The sequence below is a fragment of the Callithrix jacchus genome, chromosome 8, assembly GCF_049354715.1.
Source record: "Callithrix jacchus isolate 240 chromosome 8, calJac240_pri, whole genome shotgun sequence".
Classification (NCBI taxonomy): domain Eukaryota; kingdom Metazoa; phylum Chordata; class Mammalia; order Primates; family Cebidae; genus Callithrix; species Callithrix jacchus.
Genome location: NC_133509.1, coordinates 134,751,129 through 134,769,730, shown reverse-complemented (window position 1 = coordinate 134,769,730; position 18,602 = coordinate 134,751,129). Strand labels below are relative to the sequence as shown.

General features: G+C 42.2%; 1 protein-coding gene across 19 annotated transcripts in view; it reads right to left on the bottom strand.

The window, feature by feature from the left end:
- Nucleotides 1–18,602, bottom strand: part of EML1 (EMAP like 1) — a 213,286-nt gene that overhangs the window by 62,076 nt on the left and 132,608 nt on the right. For 10 of the 19 annotated variants that reach the window (XM_009006536.5, XM_078335736.1, XM_009006537.5 and 7 more), the window contains exon 4: nt 7,460–7,594. In XM_009006536.5, the coding sequence (XP_009004784.1) occupies nt 7,460–7,594 (135 nt within the window). Of the gene's footprint in view, nt 1–7,459; nt 7,595–11,021; nt 11,079–18,602 lie in introns of all 19 variants that reach the window. The other 9 variants (XM_009006534.5, XM_078335735.1, XM_009006535.5 and 6 more) reach the window with 1 other exon arrangement.

Here is an 18,602-nt window from a genome sequence, read left to right as displayed (position 1 = left end):
CTTAAAACATAATGATTATGTATTAAACATTTAAAACATATGTATTAAAACATACTCTGGTTTCTCTACAAATTGTATAAATCTTTCGCCTTTTACTAAAAAGATGCTTAAGTCTCTTATGTTCCAGTGTAAATGTGGTGTTAAAATTGTCTGCCCATAGGTGGTGCTGTTTACATAGTTCTTGAATGGCTGGGGCTTTCAAATGAAACACAGTCCCGGGCCACACACGGGGGTTTCTGTCAATGATGGACCACATAGATGTCCGTGGTCCCACAAAATTATAATACTGCATTTCTATGGTATCTTTTATTATTTAGATACACCAATATTTAACACTGTATTACCACTGCCTGCAGTATTCCCTGCAGCCACATGCTGTATAGGTCTGTAGCCCAGGAGCAGCAGGCTGGATCATCAGGCTGGACTATGAAGGTTTCTGTAAACACACACTCTGTGATGTTCACACAACGAGGAAAGCCTAACAATGCATTTCTCAGAACGTGCCTGTCATTAAGTGATGCCCAACCGTATGCAACATCCATCTATCCATTCAACAAACAGTTACTGAGCACTCATGTTCCCCGGGTACTGTGCAAAGCACTAGAGATACAAAAATAAGAACGGCACGGCCTGGGCCCCCAGAGCCTAAGGGAGGGCAGGGAGTGTGTGCAGCATGCTGGGGGGAGCAGAGCCACAGGGTCACAGATAAAGTTAACAGGCAGGTACACCACCATCTGAAAAGCACCACTCTCAGAGCACAGGGCCAGGGAGGCTCCCAGAAAGAGGAAATCCTGAGTTTGGTCTGGAAGGATGAGCTGGAGTTCATCAAACAGTCACCTTCCCTGCCCCATCCCCAGTTCCAGATACCTCTGCCTATCACTCGGGAGAGGGGAAACCCCTCCCACTCCAAGGTGCTAGAAGGTGTTTGCCTTAGAACAATTCATTAAGCTACGAATTTGCTTGTGTGGTTTTCTGCATCTGTGCCTTATTTTACAATAAAGTAAAAAGAATTTTCTAAATATGCTATCTTCTTACTTAAATCAGCATTTCTTTAATTAGGTCTGGGCTTGATTGCCCATTCATGCGTTAAGGACCACTGGTATTTCCTTCTCAGGCCCTTCACCATTTTTCTCTTCTGTGGATTATCTCATTCTCCTATTTGTGCAGGTCCTTGGGAATTAAGGCAAGTGGCTCTGCGGGCATCGTGCCACTGAGATTTGTGAGGAGAATGAGTCTTTCTGTGCTGCTCCTTCCCACTCCCTGCCGTGCCTTGGACTACGTTCTATACACAGCAGGTGCTCAGTAAGTCCAGCACAGCAGTGGAACTGGAAGAGCAAGGTGAGAACAATTTTCAGAATTTCTGACTCCTCGCTTTTCAGTCTGGGATAAAGGCAGAAACAGGAGCTGGGAAATTCCAAGACATTCCCAAGGAAAAAGGCCCCGTAAGCAAGGGAGTGGGATGGACACAGGTGTGCAGGCCACAACTCCCGCAGACTGGGATGCAGACACGGCACCTGCAGCTGCCACTGTGGTGAGCCGACCGCAGACCAGCTCTGCACGAGGCTCCTATGCAAGGGGCCTTAGGCACCCAGTGAGGCAGGTACCACTTTTACTGCTACTGAGGAAAACCCTAGAGAGATTAAGTCACTTGTTCCCAATGACACAACAAAGTGGCAGAGCTGGGATTAACAGTTGGCTATGGCAATAAAGGCCCATCATTTTAACCTTCTTTGGTTATAGTGATCAGAGCAAAAGGATTCATTCACCAAATGCTTGTTGAGCACCTACTGTGTGCCGGGCATTGTTCTAGATGGTGGCCTGGTCTGAGTGGATTCATAAAACTTGTTGGTACCTACATGTCCCACTGAAGTACTTTGGGCTGGAAACATGATGAACCACAACTAAAATAACATTGCAAGAGTGCAGTTATTCACACAAAGACATGCTCACATGGCAAATGAAAAAGGGGTCCCAAACTATGCAGAAGAATGGCATTTATGTCAAAATTATACACTATACTCATAGAGTACCCTGGAGATAAAGTCCAGGTGGAAATGTAATGACTGTTAGCTGTGAGTTCTCTGAGTGGTGAGACTGCAGGTGATCTTCGTTTCTTCCTTTTTGTGCATCTAAATTTTTGTTTTGTTTTGTTTTTGAGAAAGGTCTCACTCCTATTGCCCAGTCCAGAGTACAGTGGTATGATCATGGCTCACTGCAGTCTCAACCTCCCAGGCTAGAGCAATCCTCACAAGTAGGTGGGACTGAAGGCATGAGCCACTATGCCCAGCTAATTTTTGTAGTTTTTGTAGAGATGGGGTCTTGCCACGTTGCCCAGGCTGGTCTTGAACTCCTAGGCTCAAGTAATCCACCTGCCTCAGCCTCCTGAAGTGCTAGGATTATAGGAGTGAGCCATCACACCTGGCCTAGATTTTCTAAAACAAGTTACTTGTATAATAAATAAATGACCTCAAAAAAGAAAAATATCTTGCTGGGGAAAATGAGCGATGTGTTGGAGAGGCATGCATGTCAGGGCACAAGAGGGAATGCGGAGCCAGCAGCTGAAGGGCCCAGAGCCCCGGCCACGGATTAACGTTGAGCTGACGGCAGCAGTGATGCTATCATAAAGTAAAAACAGCTGTGCGCCCTGAAGGACCCTGAGGTGAAATAGTCAAAAGACAATTTTATCAAATGCTGGAGCTTTAGAAAGGACACCAGCTCAAGGTGTCCAACCCAGTGGTTCTTGGCTTAAGAGCTGAGATACGGGCTGTCTGATGCAGGGTTGAGGGGCATAACATGAAGGAGGACCACACCTAACATGTCAACGTCTTCACTATTTTGAAGTGATTTTTTTTTTCATGTTTGTTGACTCTAAAGATGGGCAGTTTATATCAAACTTGTCCAACCCGCAGCCCACAGGCCATATGCGGCCCAGGACAACTTTGAATGTGACCCAACACAAATTCGTAAACTTTCTTAAAACATGAGATTTTTTGGCTATTTTTATTTTTAGGCTCATCAGCTATCGTTAGTGTTCGTTTATTTTGTGTGGCCCAAAACTATTCTTTTAACATGATCCAGGGAAGCCGAAAGATTGGACACCCCTGATTTATATGTATATGACAACAAAGTTTCTAGCACATAACTGAAACATCCTTACTGTACCAAAATCAGCTCATTTCAACAACTTTCAGTAAATCTGAAACAGTGTCTTGCTTACAAAGTTGACATACTCATTCCCCTAAGACTTACAAAGGAGGAACCAGCTTGATAATTGAAATACTTTATCAGTCTAACAACATCTAACATGAACAGGGCGTCTAAATAGGCAGTCCATTTTCTATCTGATACAAAATACTTTTTAAATTGAAAAATATCTCTATCAGATTAGTTTACTGACTACATTTTACAAGCCTTCCATCACAATGTTATTGCCAATTCCCTATTTAAATGTCTTTCATGATGACATGAATCACTATGTAATCACTGACATTCATTTATCATCAATAATACATAAAGTAAAATATTACCATATACTGCCTTTGTTTTTAATGGAAGTTTTGTTGGCGCAAAGATTAAATGCTGTTAAAATTTTGTGGCTTGTTACAAAGTTTTCAAAAAAGTAAACATTGTAAGAGAAAGATCTACCATATCACAAGAAAGACTGGAATCTAGTGACCACTTGTAAAGAAAACGAGACATGGGAGCAAGAAGACTGAAACTATCATAAAGAATATAGTTTCGGCTAGGTGTAGTAGCTTATGCCTCCCAGCACTTTGGGAGGCCAAGGCGGGTAGATCAGGAGGTCAAGAGAACAAGACCATCCTGGCTAACATGGTGAAACTCCATCTCTACTTAAACTATAAAAATGAGCTGCGTGGTAGTCTGAAGCAGGAGAATCACTTGAACCCGAGAGGTGGAGGTTGCAGTGAGCCAAGATCAGGCCACTGCACTCTCCAGCCTGGCATCCGAGCAAGACTCAGTCTCAAAAAATATCATATATATTGGCCGGGCGTGGTGGCTCATGCCTGTAATCCAAGCACTTTGGAGGCCAAGGTGGGCGGATCACCTGAGGTCGGGAGTTCAAGACCAGCCTGACCAACATGGTGAAAACCCCTTCTTAAAAATAAATAAATAAATAAATAAATAAATAAATAAATAAAATCACGGTGTTTTTTTAAAAAAAATATATATGTATATTTTTATGAAAATAAGACATATTTTTAAATAAATTATCTCAGAAAAGGTTAATATTTAGGACTTCACAAACACTATAATTTTGTGTTCAGTAATAAGAGTTGTGTAATTTATATAGAATAGCTTTCTATCTGCTGTATTACATGTGCTGAGATGTAACTGTTTTTCTGAAGTAAGGAGAGCCTTTCTCTAATACGCGCCTAAGTGCCATATGTGCTAAAGACAGCTTTGCACATGGCGTGTGAGAAGCTGTGAGCTTTATGGCTAATAATCTGTCGTGGCTGAAAGTTAAAGCACTGCCTGCGTGAATGATTTTTCTTCTACAAAGCAGCACAGAGTGGAAGCCATCCCTATGACATCAGCACTCTCACTCACGAGCATCCTAATGAGCCTTCCTGAGTGGAAGAGAATGGGGCTCCGGAACAGCAGACAGGCCAATAGCCCAAAGACCAGCTCCGCCCGACGCCTTCTTTAGAACTGTGAGCATCACAAGGATATTTGCAATACTTTGTTTCCCCTGACCATGTTAGACACAAGTGCAACCCAGATTGTGACAAAATCTAACACCTTCATCTTACAAATGAGGACACTAAAAAGTGAGGGATTTTAGAAGGCCCCACTGATTATTTTCCTCCATTCCACACAAGCTTGTCTACATAACAAATATCACAGCGATGACCACCATGTGCTGAGTGCCAAGCCCTATGCTGGGTATTTTCCTACAAGTTAACTCATTTATAAGAGTCAAGGGAATTAGGTATAAATCCCTAGTTTGCAGAGGAAAAAACTGAGGCTTGGCAACATTAAGGCAGAACTGGATACACACCCAGATCTTTCTTTTACTGCAGAGCCTGTGCCCTTTCCACCACGTCTTGCTGCCTACAGGAACCCAATAAGGACAATCTTTTAAATCGAAGGACAGCCTGCAGGAACAATGGAAACGTTTGCGTGAACAATGGGGAAGAGGCATGCCATCTTGAGTCCACCGAAAGCAGTAATGTTTAAAACAGGAATCACGTGGGAGCTGCCTCCTACACCTTCCCTTCCTCCTGTCCCGTCCCCAGAGTGGCACTGCTCAGCAAGCCTCCAGCTCTGCTTTGGTGCTAGGGTCCAAGCAGCCTAAGCGTGGGGCTGCGCACACAGGAACACAGAGGAAGAAAGGCGGGAAGGGCTCAGACAGCAACTGAGTTACCAACTTTCCCTTCACTTCTACTGTGTCTTAGCTGCTTCCTTCTGAGTTACTGCAGCTCTTACTCCTATGGACGCCCTGTCAAGACCAGCAATTACTTAAGAGGAGACAGTAACTGTCTCTGAAGCCCCTTTGGTGCACGATGCATGAAATTTGGCCAGCTCTGTGCTATGCTTGCCTCAGCCATGCCTGGGTTCTAACGAGACAAAGAATTTATTTTTAAATGGACATGTTTAGTTGCCTGAATTAGTTTGGGAACATGATTAGCAAATTTTCCCAGTCCCTCATTTCCAAATCAAAATTTCCTACTGTGGCATTTTTCAAAAATCTCTTTGTAAATATATTCTACGGAAATATTTACCCAGCACATTTACCAAAGCCATAGGATTTTGAAGATAAAATGGATCTGGAGTTTACACAATGCAGATTCTTTTTGGAAATTCTTAATAAAAATCAGATGTGCAGAGGAGGAGCCAAGTCTCTGAGAACTGCCAAGATCTAGACATTTCAGGTCAACTTCCAAGCTTACCCTGAATTCAAAGAAGCTTTGGGCTATGTGGCACCTCCCACCAACTCACACTCTGTTGCCACTGTAACCACTCGGCCTCATTTCCAAGGTATTATCACCCCATTAGCATAATCTTCTGATAAGAAGTACTAATAGTCTAAAGGAGAAGAAGACAGAACACATGTTAATCGTTTTTTAAATTGTTAATTGACCATGGACTTGACCTGCTACAGATGTGAGAAGTGTCTCTATGATTTCTACAGCAGACATCTTTTAGGAATAAAATTGAAAAAGAGTTTAAGCTTCCTTTATAGGACTGAATCACCATGGATTTACAAACTTGGAATTTTTACAGCCCATGGGTTGGAGTCGATTGCGTTATGACTAAGCCTTCTCCTTACATGAACACTTGGGGGAAAAACACACATGCTCAGCCTCTGAAGCTGAAATTCCTTCCTAAGCTTTACTAAACAGGGAGAAAAAAACTAAAAAAACTAAAGTAAACTAACTTTACTTTAAAGTAAAAAAACTAATGTTTAAAAAGTTAGAACAAAGTATAATAGTAGGTAGAAATACATAGAGAAACTGGATCTTCTTTACAGAGTACACTACATAGATATAAATATATTATATAGACATAAAACAAGCTGCTAAAATACCAAAAAGCAGCATTCAGGAATAAAATGTTACTATTAATTTCACTGATGAATACCAGAATCCATTATAAACTAACCTCAAATTCGGAGTATTTATATTTCATGAAACCATAAAGAAAAATGGTTCACATTTCTGGTGTTAGCATCCATATTAAACACAGCCTCTGATAAATCATAAAATTATAACTTTTCAGCCACAATGTCTCAGAAAATACTGCTGACAAACTTAAATCAGTCTCTTAAAATTAACTTTAAAAGGTCAGGAAAGTGTACTAGAAATAAAAGGTGCTCATGTAGAAATTCAGAATGGCTTCCCCAGTTCCAGGTACTTGGTGCTAAGAAATTCTCAGGAACTATTTCTGTCCTGAGTGCTGGGAATCTTGAGTGGCAGTTTTTCTTTTTTTTTCTTTCTTTTTTTTTTTTTTTTGAGATGGAGTTTTGCTCTTGTTACCCAGGCTGGAGTGCAATGGCGCAATCTCGGCTCACCACAACCTCCGCCTCCTGGGTTCAGGCAATTCTCCTGCCTCAGCCTCCTGAGTAGCTGGGATTACAGGCACGCGCCACCGTGCCCAGCTAATTTTTTGTATTTTTAGCAGAGACGGGGTTTCACCATGTTGACCAGGATGGTCTCGATCTCTTGACCTCATGATCCACCCGCCTCAGCCTCCCAAAGTGCTGGGATTACAGGCGTGAGCCACCTCTCTACCTGGACAATAGTTTATGTGAACTGTGCCTAGCAGCCACCCTCAAATGGCTGTTTGATCAGTGCCTCCAAATATCTCAGGAGAAGGCCTTCTTCTCCAAGAGTGCTCCTAGCTTGTTGGAATATGAGGGGATCTTCTGACTCCTCTCTGGGGACAAGAGGTGCTAAAACATCTGAACAGCAGGAACTGAGAGTTAAGACGTCCTTACCTTTCACTGTTCTTTTTGCCACTGGAAGAACTGCTGGTAGAGCCTGTGCGATTCCGATTTCCTTTGGAATCCCCATTGCTTTCCCTTCGACCCCCAGGAGATACTCGTTCAGAAGAGCTGGTCCTCTTGATGTTACTAAGAGTGGAATGGAAGTGACAGTGAACTCCTTAATATTGTGATTTTATTTTATTGCTAAGCACACAAATATGTACACAGAACATCATACGTCCACGTGGATATTCCAAAGACAGACCTAGCTACGGAGACCAAAAAGCTTTTCAGAGTGTCACATGGAGTAACACCTCTGCTCTCTGCCTTTGTAACTGAGGGCACTAGTACAGTTCACAGTCATGGAGGAAACAAAGGCATGAAGACTTCAGCAGGACCGTGTGAGGGCACTCCAGGGCTTGGAGGGAGGCAATCCTGCCCTTGAGCAGGCTTCATCCTCCAGGGGTGTCCAGTCTTTTGGTTTCCCAGGGCCACATTGGAAGAAGCATTATCTTGGACCACACATAAAATACGCTAATGCTGATGAATTAAACAAAAAATTGCAAAAAAAAACGAGTGTACTAAGAAAGTTTACAAATTTGTGCTGGGTGGCATTCAGAGCTGTCCGGAGCCACACATGGCCCACAGGCCCGCGGGTTGGACAAGCTTGGTCTATATGGTGGTGTGCAACCGGGGAGGGGATGGTGCCCCCCAGGAGACATCTAGCAATGTCTGGTGAGATATCCTTCTGCTGCCACAGCTGGGGAAGGACTGCTACTGGCACGTAGTTGGTGGGCACCAGGGGTGCTGCTAAAAATCCTACACAGCCTAGGACAGCCCCATCCACAAAGTATCACTGGGCCCCAGATATCAGCAGTGCTGATGTGGAAGAACTCAGGCCTGAAGGCACTCATGGGACAAATGCTCACAGGGTGCTACGGGTAACGACAGAAATGTTCCACCCTAGGCACAAGGCCTTCATTTTGAGGTGGTGTCCATGTAAGTGTCCAACTTCCTTCTGTAGGACCAGAGGGACTAGAGTGCTCCGAGGCCTGGGAAGGCGGCGTGGGGAAGGCTTCCCGAAGACTGCAAATTTCTGGGAAAGATCAAATGAACAGCTTGACTGTGTTGTTATGACACAGATGAAAAGAGCCTGCTCTAGGAGAAGGGATCCCCTGTTCACAGGGAATTCACAGGCATCGGGGTAAACCAGAGCCCAAGCACGGGGTGAAGGCTGATTGCTCCCCTCTTAGAGCATGCTATGGACTGCTCGTGTCCCCCAGATTCATGTGTGGAAACCCTAATGCTCAATGTGATGGTGTTAGGAGGTAGGGCCTTTGGGAGGTTATGAGGTCAGCAGGTGAAGCCCTAATGAGTGGAATTATTGCCCGGATGGAAGAGGCCCAGAGACCTCTCAGCCTTTTCCACCTTGTGAGAAGACGGCTGCCTGCAACCTGGAAGGCAGCCCTCTTCGGAACCTGACCATGCTGGCCACCCCGATCTTGGACTTCCAGCCTCCAGAATGGTGAGGCAATATCTTTCTGTTTTTTATAAGCTTCCCAGTCTATGGACTTTGTTACAGCAGCCCAAACTCACAAGGAGATGACATAACTGTAGTATAGGTTTCTCTGTACACATTTAGAAATCTTCATCATTAGTCCATGCCTTTCTTGAGATCTTATCTCATTTATCATTTTCGTGTGCTTTGCAGAGTCTCATATGAAAGTTTGGCACACATTTACTAAATGAAAGGATGAAATAAATGGAAATATCACACATTGACCCTGTCCCCAGAAGAGACACAAATTGCTTTAATGCAGCACCTGCTCGGTAAGCAAAATGAAGGAGGGGAGGAGTGGGTGGGGGGCTGTTCTAGGGCCCAGGATCTGGGAACAGGCCCAGACTTGGGTGGTTCTGGTCTGGACATTTGGGAGCTGGAGGTGTTGGTGGGTAAGAATATAAGCCTGCAATACTCAAGACAGCTTGGGACAGGCTCTGTCCATCTGGCAGGTGCTGAGCCACGGACGCAGAGGAAATCACTGAGGGAGGAGGTGACCAAGGAGAGAAGAGACCCCAGGGAAACTAATGTTTAAAGATGTGGGCTGAGAAGCTACTGCAGGTAGCAGGGACACCAGGAGAGAAGGAGGAGTCCGCAGAGACTAGCGCAGGACTAGGTAAGTGTCCTGGTGCTACACTAGAGGAGGGGGTGGGGGCCGGGAAGTGGGGAGTCTCAGGTAGCTTCGGTGGGCACAGCTTCAGTGAAGGGTGCACAGAAACCCAATGTCAACAAGGAGCACACAGGAACTAAGGAACTTAACACAGCCAGACCACTGCTCCTGCACCAAAGCTCAACGTCCTTCCTCCTCATAAGTAAACAAGCCTCCCATATCGGTGGCTCCTGCCTGGTCCTGGCCACTCTCCTTGGTAGACAGTGACTCTTTCCCTCTACGTTTCTTCCCCTCTGTCTCCTCTGTCTGTACCCTGCTCTGCAACTTCCAGTTGCTCAGTAATCTCCGAGCATGTTTTTAAAAACCCTCATGGTATGCTGGCTTTGAAAAATCACCTCATCTGAATACACTTTCCACATAGTCTTTTTGGTAACTGATGAACCTCTGAGTGGATGGTGCCAGAATCTTACAACTGCAATCAGCAGGGTGTGCCTAAGGTCAAAATATGCGTTTTTAGAATGTTCAATTTGGGGACAAGGAAATTACAGATTTTAAGAGAGCATGACATTTCTGAAATTTGAGATTAAAGTCTAAAAATTACAGGAGCCTTTGTGCTCAAAGTTCAAGACGTTCCTATGACGACAAACACCAAGCTAATTTGACTTAGCAGGATTATTCCCCGCCCAGTCTTTAGCACAAGGCTCTGAAACACACTTTGCCTGACCAGCTGCTGGGGCCCTGGGAGATTTTGCAGCCACAAGAAGAGCCCAGAGCACGGCCTCTGTGGCGTCCTTGTGGGAGTTCATGGCAAGTTCATAGCAACTTAAAGAACTGGGTAAAATACCCTGAAAGAGCTGAAAAACCACCACTGTTAATCAATTATAGCAAACACTAACTGATTTTCTAATAATGAACACTCAACCTGGTGGCCGGAAGAGTTCATGGGGGTGCCGGTGATGAAAACTGCAGCAGCAGCAACAGTTAATGTTTAAGGAGTACTCTGCACTTTTACATCTACTGTATGATTTAACTCAAACCTCACAAATCCCCTGCAACAATATCATTATCCTCATTTTACAGATGGAGAACCAAATTCTGGAGTGTGGAGCAACCTGTCTGGGGTTACAGCAAGTGGCGGGGCTGATGCCTTCAACGCAGTGTTCTCTCTGTTAGGCCCCTGATTAAGACCACTTCCAATTTATGCACAACCAAAGTACTCTAGTTTTGGAGGACCAGTTGAGAATCTAAAAAAAATAAATAAATGTCAATGATGAATATAGTTACATGACTGACAACTTGATGAATGGCAGGCACTGGATGAGACCTTTAAGCTACTGTGTTAAAACAGAGATGGAAACGATGGAAGGAACAGCTAGAGTGACAAAGTAAATCTAAGTTCCCCTCACCTTGGTGTCGATCTATTCAGTTTGCAAGCATTGAGAAGGCTCACAGATCTGTTTAATCTGTGTATAAGAGGCACAGAAACAAAGCAGAATAAACATGAGTGCAATTAATAAAGGCGTGGAAAAATATAGGCTTCAGTAAATTGCAGGATGCACACGTCAGAATCGAAAACATTTGGTTTGCATATCTAGATGTGGATATAATCCATCACAACTCTTTCACGATATTTGGCATTCCCATATTTGCATTAAAATGTTAAACTTTAAAAAAAAAAAAATCTTACTGTTGTCCCAGACGTAGAAAAAAAGAAAAACCAAGACATTTCCTTTTGAGAGCCAAGGGCTCTTCTGAATGAAAGAGGATTTACTAGGACTCAAAGTGAAGGACAGAAAATAAAGCTTCAAGACAAGACATTTGCAGTAACAAGGGCAGCCAGAGAGAGTAATACTGTACACTCACTGCAGGAAGCCTCCTCAAATAGCCAGCAGGGAATATCAAAGGAGCTATGTTCCCTCTGGACGGCAAGTGAAAAATAATGCCCTTTATTTTGAAAGTGGTAGAAGTACTGGCTTGTAAGATACTGTGCAATAATGCAGCACATTTTTTAGTGCTTAAAGCAAGTATTTTTGGTGTAGAAACACATAGACACCACCACTTGTTTTGTTTTCCCCTCTGCTCTCTGCCCGCACACCCAAACCTGCAACCTTCTAAGTTACGAGAATAAAATGGTTCTTGACATTACATTACACATGCACTCCACAATTTGTGCCAATTAACATTTTAGACATAATAACATTTCTGAAGTGGAGGCTGGTGGCCACACGAAAAGCAGATGTCTCTCTTCTTATGGTTAATAATAATTCTAAGCATAAGAAGCTAAAATTATGTTTTCTTTCATCATGTGATTGGGAATTGAAAATCGGTTTTCCAAAATTTTGCAAAAGTATCCAAAACTTTTACAATGAAAACGGAAATCTGACAGGCAGCTTTTATGTGTGACTGGAGATTTTCGGATGATTCCATTTGTCCTGACAGCTGGGGCAATGAACACTGGATAAAAACAGTGATCTGCTCAGCAAACACTTATTAGGCATTGACCATCCACTGTGCGTGATGCTGAGTGCTGGAGGGTCCACAGGGAACCAGGACCCACCTGGCTTTTGTCCCTCCAATTATGAGATAATTTTGACAGACTGAGATAACGCACTTCAATAATTAAATTAACACATGCTCGTATCTTTCACTGTCTAAAAACCGGTCTTTGGCAAAATCCAAGTCATTTTTTCAGGAAGGCTAGTGGTCTTGGAGAATCTTAGAGAATTCTACATATGTAAGTCTTTTTCTACAATACAAAGCCAACTACCTGAGCTAGTGGGGAGAACCATATCACTTCTGATAACGGGACAGGTCCCAAGGGTCTTCCTTTGTTCAACAGACGATACTTCCACCTCTATTTTGCTACTGAGAACAAACTCAAACATGGATGTATCACCTACATTTTAATGGATCTGAATAACAGGGAAATAGGTTTAGAAATAATCTTCAAGATCAACTGCAGCCAGAGTTTGGCATTCTATTCTTCATATCACACTATGTACCCAGCAGTGACTTCAGTGCAAGTACAGATGCTGTGCTTCTAACAAGTGGAACTATTTTTCCAAAGGACTATTGGCTGTTTGTTTGGAAGCAACAGATATTTACCATTCTATCTCACATTTGTCACGAGCATTTTTTAAATAACGCTTTTTGTACCAGTTTTGTCCTTTTGGTCTCTGTTCACATAGCTTGGCCTATTGTCATTCTCTACTTATGAGCCCAGAGAACAGTGATTGTCTCTTTCTTGAGCCAGTGGAAATGTTACTCCATTGTGAGCGTCCGAATCCCCACTGAGCAAGGTATGACCTACAATGTCTTCCCTGGATTTTCTGCCTTTTTCCCTTTGCCTAATGGAAACAAAGCTTTTCCCAAGGATTCCAAATCAAGCCCTCAATTGAAGTCTTAATTGGCAACGCAAAGCACACCCACTGGGCACTGGGCTATTTCCAAAGGGGATTTTGTTCTTAAGCACCAGGCTGAAAAACCCCCGGAGAAGAGAAAATAAACATATACCCATCCACACACCACAGATGCCCCGACTCATTTAATTTCGAACTCTGATTACACAAGAATTCCTACATGATTGTAAACATATTTGAAATGACTTGGAAGTTATTTTAATCCTAATATTCAGAATGCCCAGTCTGCTTCTTTCTGTTTTCAAAATTCTCTCCTAATGAGAGATCTATAGGAACTTTACCACAGAGTAGCAATTAGATGCTATTGTTCTTATTTCCAGCTTCCAAATGGATGGGAACTCACATCCACCAAAGCCCGTAAAGGCCAGAAACAACCCAAAATACATGGATCACCACACTTTCACTCAAAACCAGAGGCTTGGACACTCAGTCTAGGAAAACTGTGTATTTCTAGTTGGCAGCTATATGCTGACGATAGCTTGTTAATCAAATGGATATTCTGAAAATTATAAGGAAAGGCTACAGAGGCCTTAGAATGCTTCTGGGAGGAGAGTTACCATTTAAATGCTAGTACACAAATGTACACACTTATATGTAACATGATCGCTACCCATCATAATTTTTCATATGTTCATTTATCCCTTCCTGTCTTGCTCCCTTCCTCCCTCCTTTCTTTTCTAAGATAAAATTGCTGAGAGTAATCGCCACCCATGAGCCCTTTCACATGTGGCTGAAATGTGGGGGTGTAAGACCCGGGCCTCTGTTCACGGCCAGGACTTGTTTCTTTACTCGGTGTTTCACGCTGGCACCCCCTCGTCAACATTGGACTTGCAATCTGAGAAATCTCTGCTCAGAGTCACCCTCACTCCTGACGGCTGCTCCTGCTTCCCACAAATACTACACAGAGAAGATGGGGCATAAATGGATGATTTGCAAGCAGTAATTATATCAAGCATTTTTCCTGAGCAGATGTCAGGGCTGACCTGGAAATCTGTGCGGGAAGCGGCCGAGCACAGTGGGCGGTGCACAGGTTCTGGAGCCAGACAACCCAGGCCACGTTCCCCACTCTCCAGCCACACGACCCTGCCACTGCTGCATCAGGCATGCTGTGCTACCTGAAACTCTATGTTGTCATTTCAACAGTGTTCACAGCATCTTCTTTCAGAGCAGATACCACCTCAGGAAACTACTTTTGTTTGCAGTGATTGCTTGTCCACTGAAGTTTTGTCAGGAGATTGTGGCGACCCAGTCCATCTTCAGGCCGCTCTTCGAACGCTAGTTCTCTTGCTATTTCCATCACATTTCAGTGACTTTCTCCAGCGAAGTCCTGAACTAGCTCAAAGTCATCCACGAGGGCTGAAACTGCCTTCTTCCAAGCTTCTCTGTTCATGTGGATATTTTGGCCTCCTCCCATGAATCATAAATGTTCTTTTATTTTTTCTTTGAGACAGAGTCTTGCTCTGTTGCCCAGGCTAGAGTGCAGTAGCCCAATCATGGCTCACTGCAGTCTCAAACTCCTGGCCTCAGATGATCCTCCTGCCTTGACTTCCCCAAATGCTGGGATTACAGGTGTGAGCCACTGTGCCTGGCCCCACAAATGTTCTTAAAAGCATTTAGAATGTTGAATGCTTTCTAGAAGGGTTTCAATTGACATTGCCAAGATCTATTAGAGGAATCACTATCAATGGCAGCAATAGCCTTATGAAATGTATTTCCTAAATAATAAAGCTTGACAGTTGAAATTACTCCTTGATCCAAGGGCTGCAGAATGTGTGTTGTGTGAGCAGGTATAAAAACATTAATTTTCTTGTGCTGCTCCATCAGAGCTCCTGGGTGACTAGGTATACTGTAAATAAATGGTAATATTTGGAAAGGAAGCTTTTTCTTCTGAGCGGTAGGCCTCAACAATGGGCTCAAAATATTCAGTAAACCCTGCTATAAACAGATGTGCTGTCATCTAGGCTTTCTTTCATTTATAGAGCACAGGCAGAGATTTAACATACTTCTTAAGGGCCCTAGGATTTCTGGAATGATAAACAAGCATTGGCTCCAAGTTAAGGTCACCAGCCACATCTGGCCCTAACAAGAGTCAGCCTGTCCTTTGAAGCTTTGAAGCCAGGTATTGACTACTCATATAAAAGTCCTAAATGGCGCCTTCCTCCAATATAAGGCTGTTTTATCTACATTGAAAATATGTTGTTTAGTGTAGCTGCCTTCATCAATTATCTTAGCTAGGTCTTCTGCATATCCTGTAGCAGCTTCTACAATAACACCTGCTGCTTTACCTTGTATCTTTATGTTATGGAGACGGCATCTTCCCTTAAAGCTTCTGAGCCAGCCTCTGCTGGCTTCAATCTTTTCTTCTACAGCTTCCTCACTTCTCTCAGATTTCATAAATTGAAAAGACTTAGGGCCTTGCTCTGTATTACGCTTTGGCTTAAGGGAATCTTGTTACTGGTATGATCCTGATTCAGACCACTCAAACTTTCTAGCACCAAGACATTCATGAGGGATCTACCCTGATGACCCAAACACCTCCTACCAGGCCCATCTCCAATACTGGGGATCACATTTCAACATGAAATTTGGAGGAGACAAACATCTAAACCACATGATGGTCTATCCTGGCTTTTGACATACCTTCCTCATTAAGCTGAATCAGTCTAGCTTTTGATTTAAAGTGAGAAATATATGACTCTTTCTTCACTTGAACACTTAGAGGCCATTATAGGGTCACCAAATGGCCTGATTTCAATATTGTTGTGCCTCAGGGAAAAGGGAGGCCAAAGGAGAGGGAAAGAGATGGTGAAACAATGGTCAGAGCAGTCAGGACATAAACCACATTTATGGATTCATTTGCCACCTTCTATGGGTGACCCAAAACAATTACAGTATTAACACCAAAGATCACTGATCACTATACCAGACATAATGATAACAAAAAGTTTGAAATGCTGTGAGAATTACCAAAATGTGGCATGAAGTGAGTAGGTGTTGGATAAATGATGCTGACAGATTTGCTCAACACAGGGTTGCTGTCACCTCTACTTTGTAAAAACTGTGGTATTAGTGAAGCACAATAAAGCCAGACACAATAAAATGAGGCATGCCTGTATTTACTACAATAGAAAGTCAATCTTTAAACAACTCACTCTTAAACAATCAATAGTCAAAGAAGAAATCACAGACAAATGTAAAAAATATCTGGAGACACGTGAAAATGAAAACACCAACATACCAGAACTTCCAGGAGGCAGTGAAAGGGGTGCTAAGAGGGAAGTCTAGAGTGGTCAGTGTTTCCATAAACAGAAGGGAGGTCTCACATCAGCCTCCTAACTTTATACTTCAGGGAACTAGAAAAAGAAGACAAAACCAAAAGTTTGCAGAAGGAAGGAAATAATAAAGATTAGAGCAGAGATAAATGGATAATAGAAAACAATGTTTAAAAAAAAAATCAACAAAACCAAGAGTTGTTTCTTTTTAAAAAAAAAAAGATCAGCAAAATTGAAAAACCTTTAGCTAGACTAACATAGAAAAAAAGAGAGATAATTGAAATAACTAACATTAGAAATGAAAGGACATTACAACTGATATAACAAAAATGAGAAGGACTATAAGAGACCACTGTGAACAAGTATATGCCAGCAAATTGGGTGACACGGAGCAAATGATTAAGTCCTAGAAACAAACAGCCCACCAGGACTGAATCATAAAGAAACAAAAAATACGAGCAGACCTAGAGCTAGTAAGGAGATTGAAGCAGTAATCAAAAATCCCCCAACAAAGAAAAGCCCAGGACCTGAGAGCTTCAGTGGAGAATTCTATCAAACATTTAAAAAAGGATAAATTCCAATCCTCCTTAAACTCTTCCAAAGAACTGAGGAGGAGGGAACACTTACAAATCATTGCATGAGGCCAGCATTATTCTAATACCAAAATCAGCCAAAGACACAAGGAAAGGAAACTATAGACCAATATCCCTGATAAATGTTGAAAAATTCCTCAACAAAATACTAGTAAACTGAATTCAACAGCATCTAAATGGATTACATACCGTGACCAGTTGGAATTTGTATTTGGAATGCAAGAATGATTCAACACAAAATCAACCAATGTGATACAATATTCACAGAATAAAGGACAAAAACCACATGATCATTTCAACAGATACAGAAAAAGCATTTGGTAAAATTCAACACCCTTTCATTATAAAAACACAACAAACTAGGAATAGAAGGAAACCACCTCAATGTAATAAATGCCATATTTGAATGGCCATACCTCAAATACTACTCAATAGTAAAAGACCGAAAGCTTTTCCTCTAAAAGCAGGAAGAAGGCAAGATACCCACTCTTGCCACTATTATTCAACATAGTACTCGAAGTCCTAGCCAGAGCAATTAGACAAGAGAAAGAAATGAAAGACATCCAAATTGGAAAAGAACCAAAGTAAAACTCTCTGTCTACAGATGACAGAATCTTATACTTAGAAAACACTAGCGATTCCAGAGAAAAAAAAAAAAAACTGTGAGGACTAATACATAATTTCAACAAAGTTTCAGGACACAAAACCAACACACAAAAATCAGATGCATTTTTATACAATAATAATGACCAATCTGAAAAGGAAGTTAAGAAAAGAATTCTATTTACTATAGCATCAAAAAGGATAAAATATTTAGGAATAACCTTAACCAATGACATAGAAGACTTATACCCTGAGTACTACAAAACCTTGCTAAAACAAAATACAAAAAAAAAAAAAAAAAAAGAGAGAAAGACATACTATGTTTATGGATTGGAGGACTTAATATTGCTAAAATGTCTATACTACTCAAAGTGATATGCAGATTTGACATAGTCTCTATCAAAATCCCAATGGCTTTTTTTTTGTAGAAATTAAAAAAAAAAAGCTATCCTAAAATTCATATGAAATCTCAAGGGACCCTAAACATGAAGACAATCATGAAAAAGAAGAATGCAGTTGGGGGCCTCCCATTTCCTGATTTTGAAACATACTAAAAAGCAACAGTAATCAAGATGGTGGGATATTGACCCAAAGACAGATGTGCAGATAAATGGTACAGAATATTCACTGATGCATGAATGGATAAACAAAATATGATAAAGATGGGGATAACAGACACCGGGGACTCCAGAAGGAGGGTGGGACAGAGGGGGTTAAGGGCTGAAAACCTTCCTGTCTGGCACCATGTTCACTCTCTAAACAGGATCAACAGAAGCCCAGACCTCAGCATCACAAATACACCCTTGTAATAAACCTGCACATGTACCCCCTGAATCTAAAATTAAAATAAAAGCAAAGTATGATATACGTATACAATGCAGTATTGTCCAGACTTAAAAAGAAAATTGGTCACATGCTATAGTAAGGATGCATGTCAACGACATTACACTAAGCAGAATAAGCCAGTCACAAAAGGACAAGCACTGTCTAGATGATCCCACTTCTATGAAATACCTAACGTAGTCAGAATCACAGCAACAAAAAGTAGAGAGGTGGCTGCCAAGGGCAGTGGTGAGAGCAGAGGGGGAGTTACTGTTTAA